This window comes from Phaenicophaeus curvirostris, chromosome 18, assembly GCF_032191515.1.
Source record: "Phaenicophaeus curvirostris isolate KB17595 chromosome 18, BPBGC_Pcur_1.0, whole genome shotgun sequence".
Lineage (NCBI taxonomy): Eukaryota > Metazoa > Chordata > Aves > Cuculiformes > Cuculidae > Phaenicophaeus > Phaenicophaeus curvirostris.
In genome coordinates, this window is record NC_091409.1 from 9,233,480 (window position 1) to 9,251,663 (window position 18,184).

The following is an 18,184-nucleotide window of genomic DNA, read 5'->3' on the forward strand; positions in this document are numbered from 1 at the left end:
CTCGCGCTTTACGGCGCGGCGCGCTGACGTCACGCGCACGGCGCTCCGGCCTCGGTAGGCGTGGCGGAGGGCGGGGCCGAGCGCCGGACCCGGCTCCCGGCGTGCCCCGCGCGGGGCCTCTGCCGCAGGGCAGGCTGGGAGTTGTAGTCCCACCCGGGAGCGGCGGGGATGGGGCCGCCGGGGGGCGCCAGCGGCCTCTGCGCGAGGCGGGAGCGGGGCTGGGACCGAGACTGGGGTCAGGGTAGGGGCCGGGGCGGGAGCCGGGGCCGGGCTCCTGCGCCCTCCTGCGCGTTCGGTGGGGACTTTCCCGGCCCAAGCCCGCTCTCAGAAATCCCCTCCGTGCCTCTGCCGCCGCCCTCGAGATCCCCCGGGACCCTCGCTCTCAGCCGGTGCCGGGAAGTGGCGCGGGCGGGGAGGCCGGAGCAGGCGGCCCCAGGCTGCTCCCCGGCGGCCCCGGGCACAGAGGGACCGCAGCGGCTCGGGAACAGGCTGCCCAGGGAGCGGGTTGAGTCCCCTTCCCTGGAGGGGTTTAAGGGACGGGTGGACGAGGCGCTGAGGGACATGGTTTAGTGATTGATGGGAATGGTTGGACTCGATGATCCGGTGGGTCTCTTCCAACCTGGTGATTCTATGATTCCAAGTGGCACCAGGCCGAGGAACCGGAACACACGGGTCTCACGGCTGCTCGGCCTCACAGCTACCGTCACCGGCTCAGCCCCACTTGCCCGGCTGGCGGCTCATGGCCTGGCACGGGCACCGGAGGCCGGAGCTCAGAGCGATGCCGAGCAGCCACCGCTCCGTGCCCAGCCACGCTGGAGAGGGGAGCACGGGGAGAATCCCGTGGAACTTCCCTGGGGCCTGCTCGAGGGAAGCGAAGCAGAGCCACCGGCCGGCTCCAGGCCTCCACTCTTTCCCACTCCTGGGGTGACGCAGTTGCGGGGAGTCCCTGCAGAGCCTGAGGTCGAGGGGGGCTCTCCGGGACCCAGCCCTGAGCTGTCTGAGAAGATGAAGTGAAACCTCGCACTTCTCCCTCGAGAAGCAGCCGGTGGGGGCAGCGGGGACGCTTTCCTACAGCCGCTCCGGCCCGGCTGCACCTCCTCACCCCGGAAAATCATGGAATGCTGGGTTGGAAGGGACCTCAGGGCTCACCGGTCTCATCTTTTAGGCCATCTGTAGTTCAGACGGCGCACGGAGCCGCCGGGAGACGGCAATAAGGCTGCTTTGCTCCAGGGCCGGTGGCGTGGACAGACCCGTGCTCCGGGCGGGGGTCCCGGGGGTCCCGGGGGCCGGCTTGTCGCGTCCCGGTGGTCCCGGGGGCTGGGGCGTTCCCGGGACGCGGCGGCTGCCGTGGAGCCGCTCCCCGCCCCCCCGGGCCCCAGGCGCTGCGGGGAAGCCCCGGGCGGGCGGCCCGGACGCCCCTTTCCTGGGCGGGCTCGGGCCGGGCGTTATAGGGCGGGCGGCGGCGGAGGCGGCGGAGGCGGCATGAAGGGGCTCGGGCTGCTGGGGCTGCTCGGAGGGGCCCTGCTGGGCGTGAGTGGGGCCGGGGGAGCGGGACGGGGCGGGGGGAGCGGGGCTGGGGCAGAGGGAGCGGGATGGGGCACGGGGAGTGGGATGGAGGAGCAGGATGGGACAGGGGGAGCAGGGATGGGGACAGGGGGAGCGGGGCTGGGGCAGGGGGAGCGGGATGGAGGAGCGGGATGGGGATAGGGGGAGCGAGATGGGGCAGGGGGAGTGAGATGGAGGAGCGGGATGGGACAGGGGGAGCAGGGCTGGGGCAGGGGGAGCGGGATGGGGCAGGGGGGATGGGATGGGATGGGTCAGGGGGATCTGGGACGGGGCCGAGGGATCGGGGATGGGGCAGGGGGATCTGGGACGGGGCAGGGGGAGCGGGGACGGGGCAGGGGGAGCGGGATGGTTCAGGGGCTGTGGCTGCTCAGGACGCCCCTGCTGGGCGTGAGTGGGGCTGAGGGCTGGGGGTCGGGCTGGGGCTGGGGCAGGGACTGGGGCTGCGGGCAGGCAGGGGCTCCTCGGCACGGGGCGGCTGCGGACAGGGGCTTCGCCCTCCCTCCGTCCCTCTCTTGGGACAGAACCCCGACCGCAGCCCTGCTTTCCGGGAAGGGGCCCGTCCCCTCGGTGTGTCCCGCCCCCCGAGAGGCCACGGCGGAGCCGGCCCGGGGAAAGGAGCGGGCGGGGCAGCCCCTGCCTGCAGCCCCTTCAGCCCGACCCCCTCCGTGCTCCCTCCCCGACGGAGCGGGGCCTGTGGGGTCTGCAGCCCGGGATTTGGGGTCTGCAATCCGGGATTTGGGGTCTGCAGCCCGGGATTTGAGGTCAGCGGCAGCCGTCGGTGGGGCTGCAGCCCGGGGTGCCAGGCGCTGCGGGGTGAACCTGTCTGCACCCGTTTCATTTCCCCTTGTACCACTGTCAGCCGTGCATAGTGGCAGAGCCCAATCCCAGTCCGGTTTCCCTCTGCCAGGTCAGATGTGGCCGTGCCCCATCACTGCCCCAGGGGTCCTGCGGGGTCAGCTGGGCCATGGCTCCCTCACCCACCAGCCCGCAGCCTGCAGTCGCCTCTCCCCAGGGCTCTGCTGGAGCCTCCGTCCCGCTCCCTGGGGTGGGCAGGTGTGCCAGGAGCTGCTGGGGATGAGATGCTGTGCTGCTGTGGGTGTCCTGCGCCAAGGCTGTCCAAGATCTGATTTCCTGCCTCCTCTCCTCCCTTCCCCATCCGCAAGGAAGGGCCCTAGCTGGCTTTTAGCTGGCTTTTCGTGGATGATATCCTTGCCTGGAGCTTTCCTGCCCCTGAGGGCCAGTGCATCAGTCCTGGTTAACCCTGTGTCCCCTTCCCTGGGGCGGTGCACGATTGCCATCTGGTAGGAAACCTGAGGAAACGTGGGGTCACCCTTCTGGCATCGCTGCCTCCCCACTTCAAAGAGAACACGGTTGGCACCAAGCAGCGCAGGCGGCGCTGCTGCGGTCTGTGGTTGGTGCAGGCATGGGAAGCACAGCGTGAGGCAGCCCTCACCTCACGACATGGGTTAGCGTACAGGTTAGCACACATGTGCTTGCAGAGGCGATGCAGTGCTGGGGAGCAGCATGAATTCACAGGTCTTGTTTCCTCCAGTTCTGGGAGCCTGGTGATGCCGTAAGATGCTTTGATAAGCAATATGAACACAAGGGCTGGTGCTGCAACCGCTGTCAGCCAGGTACAGAGACCCCTTCTCCTTTCCTGGGTCCCGCTCTGCCAGGAGCCCCTGACCAGCCACAGTGGAGCAAGCCCAGCTTGCTGTGACTGAGCCCACCCAACCCCACTGCCAGCAGCGCTAGCAGCTTCATCTCCCTGTGTCACCTCAGTGCTAGAGCAACTGGGGACTGGCTGCTGGCTGGGGAGGGGGAAAGCCACCTCAGCCCCTCCTCACCAGCCTCTATTGCAGGGGAAAAGCTGGTCTCAGAATGCAATGTCACAGAAGATTCTGTCTGTGCCCCCTGTGAGAGCGGACACTATCAGCCAAGCTGGACCAGGGAGAGCGACTGTGCTCCCCACCACGTCTGTGATGACAGTAAGTGCTCCCTGTGCCCACTGGCCTGGCCTGTGGAGGCTGCAGGGGCCGGTGTTCCCCTAGGCTCATCCGCCCTGTGTCTCACCTTGTCTGTGTGCTCCCTTTGCCCAGACACCGGCCTCATCGTGAAGACACAAGGCAACGCAACACACAACACAGTGTGCCAGTGCCGGGCCGGCATGCACTGCTCTGACACCAGCTGCCAGACCTGCGTGGAGAACCAGCCCTGCCAGCATGGTTTTGGCTTTGTTGCAGGTGAGTCTGGGCAGCTCCTCCCTTGCAGCCGGAGCGATGGCCTGGCAGGATTGACCTCAGGTCCTCTAGAGAAGGGGGACGCCCCCAGCGTGGTCCCCATAGCAGGGCTCTGGGAGAGCTGACACCAGATCTGGCAGGTTTGCCATGGGGAGGGCCGTTTGCTGACCCCCACTGACCTTCCTGCAACCTCTGCTTGTCTCCAGCCAAGGCTGTGGCCCGGATATCGTCCCCCTGCGAGCCCTGTGCAGAAGGCACTTTCTCCAACGTCTCTTCTAAAACTGAGCCGTGCCATCCCTGGACAAGGTATTGTCTGGGCGCTGGCCGCACCTTTCACCCATCCACAGCTGTGCCCAGTCCCTGTTAGCATGTCCTCTGCTGGCAACATCCTTAGGGACCCTGGGGACCAGGAGCGCCGCTGAGGCTGGTGAGGTGCAGGGCAGTGTGGCTGAGCTTGAGACAGACGTCCAGGTGCTTGTGACCGTCCCTCAGCGTGTGCACAGAGTGCTCGCCGTGGCAGGGATGTCCACACTGTTGTCTATGCTGGGAAGCAAGGGATGATGAGCTCCGGGAACCCCCATGCCTGTCCAGGCACTCTCCTAGCATGCTCCTTGGCTGTAGCCATCAGCTGACGCACCAGCCCTCTCTGTGGCAAGTCTGGCTTTGAGGATGCCATGGGCTGGCAGGTTGTCCCTGTATTTAGAAAGCTGCTTAAGGGTTAATTGCACTCCTGGTAGAAAACTCCCTGGTGAGCCTTATTTCCAGGCTGAATTAGTCTCGCTTCAGCTGCCAGCCATTGGATTTCACTTTGTTTCTATCCATGCCAGAAATTATCTTCCCATGGAGCCACTTGCAGTCTGTGGTCAAGTCATCTCTCAGTGGTCAACAGTCCTGCAATAGAATCATAGAATAGTTAGGGTTGGAAGGGACCTTAAAGATCGTCTAGTTCCAACCCCCCTGCCATGGGCAAGGACATCCCACTAGATCAGGTTACCCAAGGCCCCATCCAACCTGGCCTTAAACACCTCCAGGGATGGGACATCCACAACTTCCCTTGGCAACAGCACTTGCACTTGCAATAGCAGCGGTTCCTGAGCCCCAGGGCCTCCCTGACCACGCAGGTCTCAAATATCTGGTCCCTCCTGTGCCTTGGCCCCATCTTCATCAGTTTCAGCAGCTCCAGACCAGGACTGTGGGGTGGGGCCCTGCTCTTCACCTGGTGTCCCATCAGGAAGAACAGGCTCTGGGGGCCTCTTGCCCCTCCAGAGCCCAGAAGGGTCAGCACAGGATGCTTTCTCACGCAGCTCTACTGGCTGCGCAGCCTTTCCTCTGCAGGATTTTTCCATGCACTCCGCTGCTGTTGTGGTTATGTGGTCTTGTTCTTCCCTGCAGCTGTGAGGAGAAGGGGCTGGTGGTGAAGGTGAAAGGGACAAACACCTCGGATGTGATCTGTGGTGAGTGCCTGGTGCCCTGGGCTGGGTTCTGCAGGCAGACATCTCCTGGTGCTCCAGCTCAGAGGAGCTGGCCTGGTCTGCATGTGGTTTTGGGGAAGGGGAAAGTCTGACAGTACTGCTGGCACGATGCCTTCCTGCTCCTCACTGTCCTCGTGACGGAACCCCAAAGGACTGGGGCCTGGAGCAGAAGCAGTTTGGGGCACTTGGTGTCTCATTGGGAGTGTCTTGCAGGTGCCTCACTGACCTCGTCTCCCTCGGCAGAGTCAAACAGGCGTTCCTCACTGTCGGTGCTGATCCCCATTACAGCCGCGGTCATCACATGCCTCCTGGGTATCTGCATCTACTACCTGGTCCGCACAGGTAAGGGGCTGGGACACGGGAAGTGAAGCCTTGGCCAGATGGCAGCAGTGCCAGCTCTGGCTCTGATCCCTGCGAGCTCGCTGCAGGGCAGCTCAGGAAGAGGTCCCCCCTTACCGTTGTCTTCTCTGTCCCTCTTTCCATCCAGATCCCAAGCGACAGGTGCTGAAGCAGGTGAGTCTGCCCAGAGCCCTCTTCCAACACTGGGCTGGGGTCCCTCCCGGGCACAGATGGGGACATGCCAGCAGCAGAGCAAGGGGGGCTGAGGCTCTGTGGGGCAGGAGGGGTGGGGGCTGTCCTAGACCTGACCAGCTGGGTCAGGACAAGGGCTGGGGCACCCCTGGGATGCTGCTGACAAATGCTGAGACAGGAGGGCCCCACACAGGGTGACACCAGGATGACACCCTGCCCTGCAGGGGCATCTAGCAGGAGCCTGGGGAAAGACGTGGCCGCAGAGGTAGGGGATGTCGCTGCCTGACCCCTGCCCCTGTGCAGGTCGGGGCTGGGAAGCCTGAAGAGAACCTGGAGCCCATGGAGCAGGGGGAAGTCTTCCCCGTGCAGGAGACCCTGCTCGCACACCAGCCCGTGGCCCAGGAGGACGGCAAGGAGAGCCGCATCTCGGAGCAGGAGAAGCAGTGAGGGCGGCCTGCAACAGGAGCACGGACCGGGGCCAGCCCCGGGGAGGAAACCTCGCGTGTGGCCCCGCTCCCGGGGGAACGGCAGCGCCCCGGGACCGGCCCCGCGGGGCAGAGCTCGGCTGCGGGCTCCGAGCGGGGCCGGGGCCGCGGGGGGGGCCCGGAGGGGCCGGTGACGGAGCCCGCGCGGCGCCGGGAGGTGGCGCTGTGGGACCGGCGCGGGGCTGACCGGCTCCCCGGCTTCGCCCCCTCCATCCCGGTCCCCCGGCCCCCGGCCCCGCGGCTCGGCCCTTCTCCTCGCCGGCGCTGCGCGAGGCTGCGATTAAACTTCCTTGTTCTCCGAGGTGCGTGAGCAGCGCGGCCTGCAGGCCCCGGGGCTCCGCGGGCGCTCCCGGGAGGCGCTCCCGGGGTCCGGGTGCTCCCACCAGCGCCGGGAAGGGAGGAGACCCGACACCGAGCGCGGCCCCAGAGCCTCCCGGCGCTCCCCCGAGCTCCCACCGCCCCCCGCCGGCGCTGGGAGGGCTCCTGCCCACTGAGCGCGGCCTGCACGGAGCGCACAGCGGCTGCAGCCCAATTGCTCGTGCCCTGACCTTCTATGACAAAGTGACTCGGCTACTGGGTGAGGGAAAGGCTGTGGATGGATCTTCCTAGACTTCAATAAAGCCTTTGACACGGTTTCTCACAGCATTCTGCTTCGGAAACTGTCACCTCTGGCCTGGCCAGGCGCACACTCTCCTGGGGGGGAAACTGGTTGGCTGAAGGGCCCAGAGAGTGGTGGGAGATGGAGTTAACTCCAGCTGGAGGCCAGGGACAACTGGTGTCCTCAGGGCTCAGTGCTGGGTCCAGCCCTGTTCAATGTCTTTATCAATGACCTGGAGGAAGGCACTGAGTGCACCCTGAGCAAGTTTGTGGATGACACTAAGCTGGGTGGAAGCGTGGATCTGCTGGAGGGTCGGGAGGCTCCAGAGGGATCTGAACAGGCTGGACCGCTGGGTTGAGACCAATGGGATGAGGTTTAACAAGGCCAAATGCCGGGTCCTGCACTTGGGGCACAACAACCCTGAGCAGCTACGGACTAGGAGAAGTCTGTCTAGAAAGCTGCCAGGAGGAGAAGGACCTGGGGGTGTTGGTTGACAGCAACTGAACATGAGCCAGCAGTGGCCCAGGTGGCCAAGAAGGCCAATGGCATCTTGGCTTGGATCAGAAACAGCCCTGACTCACTGGCATGCGGCTGGGCTGCAGCAGCACCCAGCCCTGCACGGGCTCCAGGCACAGAATTGGCTGCAGCCCGTGACCCACCTGAGCGCACACAGCGCGGCGTATGGAAGGTTGTAAATCCCAGAGTTGCAACACAGAATGACTTTTACTGTAAAAGCAGTGGCAGATTATTTAAGGCTCCTCTTAAAACCTAATGTTAGCTTTAATAAGGGAGATAAAAGCATGTCAGCAGCTCTCCCACTCAGGGCTCGGGGCTCCCGGCAGTGCCAGCAGGGCAGTCCCAGGGCTGGGCAGCATCCCCTCGGCACCAGCCCAGTGACCACACAGCCCTGGGGACAGACATGCCCCTCGTTCCTGCTGAATAGGGCTTGCATTACGTGGGTACAGACATGGAGCCTGTGGCCCCACACGGTCACCAAAGGACTGTCTCCCACGGCAGCGGGCTGGCCCTCTGGCTCCCCACCTCTCCTGGTGCTGACCTCTCCCTGCTGGCTCACACGCGTTCAGTGCCTGCTCCCACATGTCAGACATGTGCCTTCTCATTAGCACGTCTGTCCCCCAAAGTGAGAAGGGAGAGCGCGTGAAACCTAATTGAATGTAACTAATTATTCACTCCGCAAACGCTGTTTAAATGGGATTGTGAGGGACAGAATTACTCATTCTGAAAAGGGGAAAGAAAGAGGGAAAGACAGAGAGAAAACAAATAGAGGCGGATGCTGGAGCTGCAGCTCCTTCTCTCCCCAGAATACCAATTACTGGATGAAGTGATTGTATAAATCTTTACCAAGTGAACGAACTGTACCAGTCACTTACTCCTGTCCTCTTGTTATGAGGAAGCAATGAAAAATCATCCCACTCTCCAGTCCAGTTAAGGGCTCCCCGTTGCTGCTTCGGATGCTGCCCGCAGATGGAGAGCTCGTCCTAGTGCCGTCCCTGGATGGAGATCCTACGGAGACAAGGCTGAGTGTTTGGCAAGGATGTGCCCCACTCCCGCACGTAAGGAGGAGCTGTGGGGCCAGGTGATGCCAGGCAAGCACCATGAGACACAGGGAGGCTGGGGCTGGTCAAGGGCCCCAGTACCACACAAATGGCAGCTCACTCAGGGACACTGAGGCACCCTGAGCCTTGTGCCTGCAGCTCTCCTGCCCTCCCCTTTGGGTGGTCCTGTTCTGCCAGGCCCCCAGGCCCTCTGCAGGCTCCCACAGTACTCAGAACCCTCTCCAGGCACTCACTGAACAGGAGAGCACAGTGCTTCCTGACCCCTTCCCGTGCTGGAGTCAGTGTTTCTCACTCATTGGCATCTCCACTCCACAGGCTGGAAAAATGCGCTCATTAGTGGTGACATCCATTGCTCTTTCCTGCCACATCATTTAATCCCGGGTCCCAAACATGGTTACTTCCAAATACACCCATTTTTGTCCTCAGCAGTGGTGTGGGATGGGAGGTCCTGGCCATGTAGGGCAGGGAAAGCCAACAGGCTCGGCTCTGCACCCTTCCTGGCAGTGGGGAGCACCTGCACCCTGGGAGCTGCGTGACCTGGGGAGGACCCAGCCAGTTTCACATTCCCTGCAAGCAATGCTGGGACCCCTGCTCCCCACAAGGCACCCAGCACCCTTGGGGCTGCTCTACTGGGACAAAGACCACGCAGTCTCCACATCTTGCTGCTACCAGGATCAGAGACGCAGCAGCCGCAAGGTGTGCCAAGGAGGGACCACGCTGCTGTGCAGGCACCCAGGACCCTGTGGCACTCTGGGTGCTGTGGCTCTCCAGCTCGGCAAGGGGTGAGAAGGTGCTGGGGGAGCTGTGCAGTTGGGTCACTGTAGGGGAAAACAGCCCATCACCAAGTCAGCAAGAAGAGGGAAAACTTCCAAGTCTGCCTTGCCTCCTACGAGATGGGGTTTTGATTGTTGCCAGCAGCAAGTCCCATGCACTGGAGATACGCATGTGTGGGTGTGAGGGACAGATCACATCACTATCATAACAAAAGCAGTTGTGCAGCTCCCTTCTGTGTTTATTTGCTTTCTTTTTGTTTAATTGTGGGGACACTATAGACTTCTAAGACTGCCAAAGAGCTTGTCTCCCTCTAGCAGTGGTATTGCCACAACACTGCCACCTTATCTGTTTGTAGAAAGATGAGGGTGGGAAAACCATTTACTGTCAGGGATATTTGTCATCTGCAAATTACCTCTGCCAACAGCCCACAGGGGGATGGGACTGACGGTGCTGATCTGTATTGCAGGGACATGAGCCATGGGGTTCTCTGTGCTGCCCCAGACCCACCTGAGCCCCTTCCCCATCAGCTGTCAGGGCAGACAGCGCTGTGCCAGGAAATCCACCACGCGTACAAACCTGTGCCATGGGCGGCAACAGCGGCTCAAAGGGATGAGGGAAGTAGCAGACAATGCTGAACTAGGTACCCAGCAAGTGACTGGACACAGAGGAGCACTGTGATGAGACAACTGGGGCATAGAGGAGCTGAGAGGTTTGTGATGTTGGCAGCACCTCCCTGAGCAGCACCTTGTACGGCACTGCCAGGGCAGCATCCCCCAGCACAGCAACACCAGGCATTGGCCACATTGAGAGCTCCAGGCTTCGCTGCTCCCTTGCAAAGGATGAATGCACCATGTACCCCTGTCACTTTCTCAACACTTGACATCCCTACCAGCCTTGCTTGCCATTGGGATTCCTCACATCTTGCAGCCCAGAGGCTTTTGCACAGCATTTATCACCACAGTATCCAAGAACCGATCTAATTGATGTGACACCAATTATTCAAGTATCACTAAATGCAGAACTAATGCATCTGTGTGTACAAGCCTCCTAGACCCTGACCATGAAATTAGAACTCAGGCACGAGATGAGCCAATGCAGGAGCACCAACTCTCAGCTGAGTCCCTGCCATCACAGCGGTGGCCAGGCCTGCTGGGACACTCCCCAGTAGCCACACGAAGAGGCAGCATCGCATGGGGTGTCTGCAGCAAGGTCTGCATCCAGCTTACTGCATGGTGAGCCAGTACTTGCAGCTCCCCACAGACCAGGCTGCGGATGTGACGGGTCCCACACCGCCAAGCTGACCCTGGCAGCATCAGGCAGATAAGCACTGGCAGGGCTGTCCTGGCTATGGTGAAAGCCGGCCTGGGCAGGGCAGGGCAGCAGCTATTTCTAGGCTGTTCAGCCCAGCCCATGCAGCTTTCAAAGCTCTTGGCTTGGGCATGGACTGGTGCTGGGAAAAGCCATTCGTTGCATTTGAAATTTTACTGTGAAATTAAACTCTGTCCAGACACGCAGAGCTTGGCACAGGCAGCAGTTTGTGTTTTGCAAATTGCTTTCAACAATCAATTAAAGAAGAGATGGCTGGGGACCTGGGGGGCACTCAGGTGTGGAGCCCTCCTGAAGACAGAATTCTGCCCCCTCCCAGTTTCACCTCAACTCCAGCACCTGCATCCTTCGGCCAAGACTGGGGACTGCAGCACTGACAGCACATCGTGATCCCAGCACTGCTCTGGGGCAGCGAAACAGAGAAGTCCCACATGATGTGGGAGACGCAGTGGGGTACAGCTGACGTGGCAAAGCTCTGGCACCATCCCCATCACAGCTGGGCAGCAAAAGCATTTGCGAATGTCAGGCTGCTCGGATGGCCCCGGGCTCACCCTCGTTCTGATTTGCTCTATGTTTTCATTAAGGACCTGGATGGTGGAATAGAGAAAGCACTTATTAAATTTGCAGATGACACAAAGCTGGGAGGGACTACAAGTATCTTGGAAGACAAGATTAGAATTCAAAATGATCTTGACAAATTGGAGAAATGGACTGGAAAAAATAGGATGAAATTCAACAGGGACAAGTGCAAAGCAGTTCACGGAGCTGGGAACAATCAGCTGTGCAAACACTGGCTGGGGATGGTGAGGCCAGCAGCACAGAGCCCAGCAGGGCACGGGAGGGCACAGGCGCACGGGCAGGAGGCACGCTGCCCACTCAGCCTGCGCTCCTTCAGAAACCAGGGGGACAGGGACACAGGGAGGCAGGAGGAACCATGCAGGGAGCGAGAGGCTCTGCAGGGAGGAGAGGAACCACCTCCAGCACAGATGGACCCCTTGGAGTGGTGCCATAGGCTCTCTCCGGGCCCTACACACCTCCCCCAGCATGAGGTCCAGCTGGACCCTACTCCCTGCACACTCTGGAAATGGGGATGAGAAGGGGTCCTCCAAGCCTCTACTGTCCCCCTGCCCTGTGGTGCCCCAGGGAGAAGCCCCTAAACTGGTTGCAAAAGCTGCTCAACCTTTCCTGTTGCAGCCCCACTGAGGCAGAACCCCAGACACCAGCAAATCACTGAGAACCAAACCAGCCCCTCCAGCACAGGGAACTTTGCTCTGAAGGCATCTCTCATGCCCTTCCTGCAGCTCAGGCTCTCTAGTCCAGTCATGCCAGGAGGCAGTGGAGCCCAGTGGGTGCTCAGGGTGGATATGTGCCTGGCCCAAGCTGCAGGGTTCCTGCTGCCTTTCCCTCGCTCCAGCAATTAGAGCTCCAGCCAGCACCCTCCCAGCCTATGCAAACACCAAGACTCATTTAAATAAATTAAGAAGACATAATAAATCAAAGGGAAATGAGGGGCTGTGCCTGGGGGCAGGGGAGTCACTCGGGTTTAATTACATTGGCAAGCCTTTCACAGCAAAAGCACCACGAGTCCCACACGCCATGAGTGCAGATGTAGCAGGAGCAGGCACAGCTCTGCAGCAGGGCTGGCAGCACCGCCTGAAGCCCATGCCCAGCACAGCACCACCCCTGCTGTGCCAGGGGAGCCAGGAACGTGCCTATGGAGGTGGGTACTGGGCACTGGTCGCCCCCAGCAGCAGATGCCCGAGCATCCTGACATGCAGAGAGCGCCCCAGCACATGGGCGCTGCCCGCTCCCATGGATCCACCAGCAGCTTCCAGTCCCACAGGAGACCTGCCTAGACAGCCTGCCGAGACCCATAGAATCATAGAATCACCAGGTTGGAAGAGACCCACTGGATCATCGAGTCCAACCATTCCTATCAATCACGAAACCATGTCCCTCAGCGCTTCGTCCACCCGTCCCTTAAACCCCTCCAGGGAAGGTGACTCAACCCCCTCCCTGGGCAGCCTGTTCCATGCCCTTGCCCCAGCCCTGCCAGCCACCCAGCACCACCAAGTCCAGCCCAGGGAGAAGCAGCAGCACCAGCAGCATCCTTCCTCTGCCACACCAGATTTACAGCTTGCTCCCTGTTGTTTAAAGACTCTTGCTCACGGCTGTGGTGGGGACTCCAGAAAGAGCTTTGTGTAGAGGCAGCAAATTTATGAGACTGGCTCCGAATCCCCAGTCACATCAGGGGCCAATTTGTCTTCCCGGGGCTGAGGATGAAATTAAATTATTGTAAAATAAATCTGTAAAAATGATGAAAAGACCATCACCCGGCAGTGAGGGCGGGGCGCAGGAACACACGCGCGGCCGTGACGGATGGGGCTCACCGGGTGATAAAGCACCCCAGACCTGGTGGCTCAGGGATTTTTGCTGTAATCTCACTAAAGAGATGTTGTTTACAGGAAAAAAGGGTATTTTGGGGAGGAAATTGCATTTCAAGGTTAAAGAAAAAAAATAGAGCGAGTCTCCCAGGGAGGCCACTTACGCGCAAGATCGCAGCAGGCAGAGACAAGCGCGTGGGCGCCGGAGAGCAGCCAGGCCAGGGCATGGGCTGGAGGCAGCACCTTGCACACGCGTGTGCAAAGAGCCAGGACCAGGCACATGCCAGCCCGCGTAGGGCACAGCAGCTGCCAGACTGAGAAGCTCCTGGCAGCTTAGGCTGCAGATGGGGGCATGGAGAAGAGCTTGGTGGCCCCAGCAGAGCAGGTGATGATTGCACAGGGTCATGATGGGGCAGGCCAATGGATCCTGTGGATCCACAACAGCCCGAGGAGGTCGGGCATCCCTGATGGAGGAGCTGATGCTGCTCCCCAGCCCAGGGACCACCCTGCCCCACCACAGAGTGCTCAATGCCAGCGCACGCTTCCCATGAGGAGCCCCACAAGGTGGGCACCAAGCAACCAGCATTCCCTGCATCCCCTGCAGAGAGGGCAGAGGGCACAGCCAGGCAAGCACATGGCACTGGGATTTGCAGCCTCCTGCTTTCAGTCTCACCCTACAAGAAAAGGTGCTGGAGAGGCAGGTTTTTCCTGGGATGACTGGAAAAAATAATAGCTTCATCTTATCCTGTGGTGGCTGGGCATTCCACAATGGGCCATTAGCACGGCTCAGCACTGGGAAGGGATTTATTTAGGGGACACTGTTGCAGATATAGCCCAGTACCAGGTGCTTAATAGTGTTTCAGTGTATCAGAGTGTTGCAGTGCTCAAAAGATGCAATTGTAGGGAGCTCAGAGACTTTATTCTTCACCTCTGTGAAATCCCACAATACCAGAAGAGATTTCTCCCGTAAGCACAAAAGCAGCGTGGAGAAAGCCACGACTTTGCAGGGCTGAGGTGCCAGGCAGACGCGGCACATCCCAGCTGCCCTGGTGCTGGCAGGACCAGCTCCCATGGGTACAGTTCAGCCTGGCACTGGGCCCACCCACGTCCTCATCCCCATTCAGGGCCTGTTAAACCCGATGGCTCCTCTCTACCCCCAGCAAACACCCTCTGAGCTACGCACAGGGGAGGGAAAGGTTCCTTGGCCCTGGAAAAGCCCTGTCCTCTCAGAAAGGGCTGAGCATCAGCAAGAGCATCCCTTGCTCATCTCCAGCTCTTGTGCCACTGTCTGGGAGAACCAGTAGCCTCTGCCCGAGTCTTCCCTGAGCTCTGATGGCCTGGCCAGACACTGTCACCTGCCAAGAACCTCTTCACTCCTGCAAATGCTGTGGCACACACCCATCTCTAGCCCCTGTCCTGCCACCCACGCCAGGTAACTCAGCACAAGCACATCCCTTCCCACCAGTGGGCACAGAGCTCCCGAGAGCAGGGACCCAGCAGCAGCCACAACAGCCAGCGCCTTCCCAGCACAGCCCTGGGAGAGACAGAGTGGAGGGGCAAAAGCAAGCCCTACAGGGGATCCAGACGTACCTGTGAAGGTACAGCCGCTGCAGTACACAGCATCAGCACGAGGAATGCACAAGCAGCTGTGGGGAAGCTCTGGTTCGGGCACACACAGCAATCCTCAGTGGCAGTGCAGACCCACCACAATCATGCCTACACCCTCCCTGCCACCCACTCTACCAAGCACTGCTCCCTCCAGTCAGCCTCTCCTCCCTGGGAGCACAGGCTGGGCTTCCTTCCACCACCCCAGGCTGAGCAACAGAACAGGGTCATAGAATCATAGAATCACCAGGTTGGAAGAGACCCACCAGATCATTGAGTCCAACCATTCCTATCAAACACTAAACCATGACCCTCAGCACCTCATCCACCTGTCCCTTAAACCCTTCCAGGGAAGGTGACTCAACCCCCTCCCTGGGCAGCCTCTGCCAGTGCCCAATGACTCTTTCCATGAAAAATTTTTCCTAACGTCCAGCCTGAACATCCCCTGGTGGAGCTTGAGGCCATTCCCTCTCGTCCTGTGCCCTGTCACTTGGGAGAAGAGCCCAGCTCCCTCCTCTCCACAACCTCCTTTCAGGTAGTTGTAGAGAGCAATGAGATCTCCCCTCAGCCTCCTCTTCTCCAGGCTAAACAAGCTCTCTCAGCTGTTCCTCATAAGACCTGTTCTCCAGCCCCACTCTCCTCCTCTTATTATCTGGCAGGGAGGTGTTGAGCACCTTCCTAAATCAGCCCATGTGCACCTAACGACACCTCATAGCACAGGTGAGCTCCACCTGGGTGCCCCTGCTGCTCACACGGCCTCCCAGTGCATCTCCGTGTGTCCCCGTCCACCACATGCCTTTCCCCTGGGCTTCCCCAGACCCAGAGCGCAGGAACATCACTTTGCTGGAGCCAGAAGCCTGCGCAGCCCTCACCTTCAGGCTCTCCAGCAAGCGAGGCTGGGCAGCGAGGGGTCTCGTGGCAGCAGGCGGTGGGGCTGGGGGCAGGAGCCAGCGGGCATCCCGCACAGGCGGTGAGGCAGCAGTGTGCCGAGGTGGAAGTAAAGAGTTACTGAACAAGCAGACGTTCAATAATTCATGGTCACTGAACTGCAACGGGAACAACGACAAATAATAATATGGGAAAACGGGGAGAAACCTGAAATTGTTGGGCCGGTGGATCAAGCATGAAGAGTGCGTGCCGAGCAAGTGGGGAGCAGTCACGCCGTGTACAGACAGAGGGGCCAGTGCCATCCCCACCACAGCACCTTGTCCCTACCACCCCCAGCCCACAGGTCCTCAGTGTAGCCATGACCCCATGGCTGCTGTCCCGGTGCACATTCCTGGCCCAGGGAATGCCGAGCAGTGCTGCGTGCCAGCCCTCGGTGCCCTCCAAGCCTGGTCAGCATGCAGGGAGCTTGTTCGTGTCTGCAGGAGGCAGGGAAGGCGGATCTGTTCTCCCTAATTATAATTAGTGATGCTTACCACGGGAGTTTGCAAACATGGTTTAATTAAAACAGCCAGGCTCCTTCCACATGCTGCACCCTCCCTGGGGTCAAGGACAGCAGAGCAAAGGAAGCAGGACCTGGGGGGATGCTCAGCAGAGTTTGGCTGCTGGGCCCACGCAAGGTTTATCCCTTGTCTTTGCCTACAGTTGTGGCCCAAAGAGCTGGCTGGGCTTGGCTCTGGCAGGGATCACCCCGTGCCGCTGCACGGATGCGCTCCGAGGACCTGGCACTGCCAGGACTGTGCTCTGCTCCAGGGACCAGGAGGACACCCGTGCACACTGACTCAGCCAGCGACCAGCAGACACTGAACAGGGAAATTTAATCTACAGCCACAAGAAAGGGCTGTGGAGTCTCTAGATGCATGAGTCTGCTTCTTCTGTCAGAAGAAAAATAGGAAAGGGGCATAGGGAATTAGACAAAAGCCATGAAGTAGAGAGGGAGGGCGGGGGGAGTCAGGGAGCGCAGGTGGCACCTGATGGCAGCCCCAGAGTGAGCAGAGCCCCGTGGTGGAAAGGGCTCGGCTGTACCTCTCCAGCCGGACCCTCCAGCAGCTTCTGCCCTCCCAGAGCTAGTGCCAAGCAGCCTGCACTGGGAGCCCCTAGGCTGCTCCTCTCCCTCTTGCTCCAGCCTGCAGCATCCTTCGGGCTCATCCGAGGTGGGCCAGGTGTGCTGTCTTGTCCTTGCAGCCTGGCCATGGCCCATGGCTGGTGGCCACCACGCCTCAGCCACCCAAAGCCCTGCAGACCTGGGACTGGGATTGTGGCAGATGTTGGTGAGTGCCAGGAGGAGACAGGGCTGAATGAGAGCAAGCCCTGGCAGGCTGTCTCTCTGGCTGCAGCAGAGATGACCATGGCCCAGGTTGTCCTATGACTGGCCGTGAATTCTGGCGATGTGAGTGAGACCATTCTGAGCTCAGAGGCTGTAGGGGCCTGGCAGCATTGGGCTGAGTGTCTGTGCAGGCTGAGCTGCGGGCACGATGCCTGCAGTGGAGAGCAGCAACTTGGTCAGAGCACCTGGCACCGCACTGGGAACCTGGATGAGTAATTGCCATTGTCACCAAACCTAATTAGGAGGCTGGGCACAGACAGCTGGAAGCTGTAGGTGTTAATTCTTCCTGGTGGGAGTGGTGCCCATTCAGAGGGGCTCGTGTGCAGCTCCTCTGCCCTGCTAACCATAGAATCATAGAATCACCAGGTTGGTCGATGATCCCACCGGATCATCGAGTCCAACCATTCCTATCAAACACTAAACCATGTACCTCAGCGCCTCATCCACCCGTCCCTTAAACCCCTCCAGGGAAGGGGACTCAACCCCCTCCCTGGGCAGCTTCTGCCAGTGCCCAATGACCCTTTCCGTGAAAAATTATTCCTAACATCCAGCCTGAACCTCCCCTGGTGGAGCTTGAGGCCATTCCCTCTCGTCCTGTCCCCTGTCACTTGGGAGAAGAGCTGTGCTTGGTGCTCCCTCTGCCCTGGGAGGCTGCACGGTGCAAGAGGGAGCCAAGCTCGGTGTCTCGGTGACAGGTTTACAAATCACCATTGCTGCGTGAAGACGGAGCTTGGCTGCCTCGGCATTCATCCCTGCACTAATTACTGCCTCCCCGAGGAACACGATCCATCTCGCTGTAATTGACAAAAGGCAATTAAAAAGCAGTTGTGAATAAAGGGGGGACATCTCTGGAGGGCCTGGCAGGAGAGATTTAGGTGCTCTGCTCCCTGGAGCTTGGATGCTTTCCACTGGCACAGCTCTGGGGTGATGCTCGGGACGGCTGTGCCCCCTTCTGCCCTGCTGCCAGCTCAGCCCTGGTGCACAAGTGCTCTGCCCTGCGCCCAGCCCTCTGCTCACCTGCGTCTCCTCCTGCCCTGCCAGCTGCAGGACTGGCTGTGTACACCACACCTGGGCTCCGCACAGACCCAGTGACCTGGTCAGATGTGTTCTCTGGCTGCCTTCCCGTGGGCAGGGGCCGGGAAGGAGCAACAGTGCCCTGCACCCCGGGGAGCTGGAGCCAGCACCCATCAGAGAGCTCATCCCAGGGGATCCTGGCCAGCCCATGCTGGGATAAGGCCCTGGAGCTGGAAGAGCTCCAGAATCCTGCCCTGCCAGGAGCTGCGTGGGACATGGGGAATATGGGAAACATGGGGAGAGGAGGGCAGAGTCACGCTGGGAGCAGCGCTGTGCCTGC

At 60.4% G+C, this 18,184-nt stretch overlaps 2 protein-coding genes across 2 annotated transcripts in view; both read left to right on the forward strand.

Moving 5' to 3' along the window:
• SLC12A5 (solute carrier family 12 member 5) overlaps nt 1-18,184 on the forward strand; it is a 93,918-nt gene that overhangs the window by 51,034 nt on the left and 24,700 nt on the right. The window lies entirely within an intron of this gene.
• CD40 (CD40 molecule) lies at nt 1,442-6,374 on the forward strand. The gene is made up of 9 exons (XM_069871646.1): nt 1,442-1,530; nt 3,119-3,200; nt 3,429-3,554; nt 3,666-3,809; nt 4,013-4,112; nt 5,199-5,260; nt 5,522-5,620; nt 5,766-5,791; nt 6,113-6,374. Exons 1-9 carry the CDS (start codon nt 1,483-1,485, stop codon nt 6,254-6,256), a joined length of 831 nt encoding a protein of 276 aa, XP_069727747.1. The 5' UTR covers nt 1,442-1,482; the 3' UTR covers nt 6,257-6,374.

Coding starts and splice junctions, on each gene's coding strand:
- CD40 (XM_069871646.1), top strand. CDS start 1,483: ATGAAGGGGCTCGGGCTGCTGGGGCTGCTCGGAGGGGCCCTGCTGGGC. Junction 4,113..5,198: donor CCGTGCCATCCCTGGACAAG/GTATTGTCTGGG, acceptor TCTTCCCTGCAG/CTGTGAGGAGAAGGGGCTGG. Junction 5,261..5,521: donor CACCTCGGATGTGATCTGTG/GTGAGTGCCTGG, acceptor CTCCCTCGGCAG/AGTCAAACAGGCGTTCCTCA.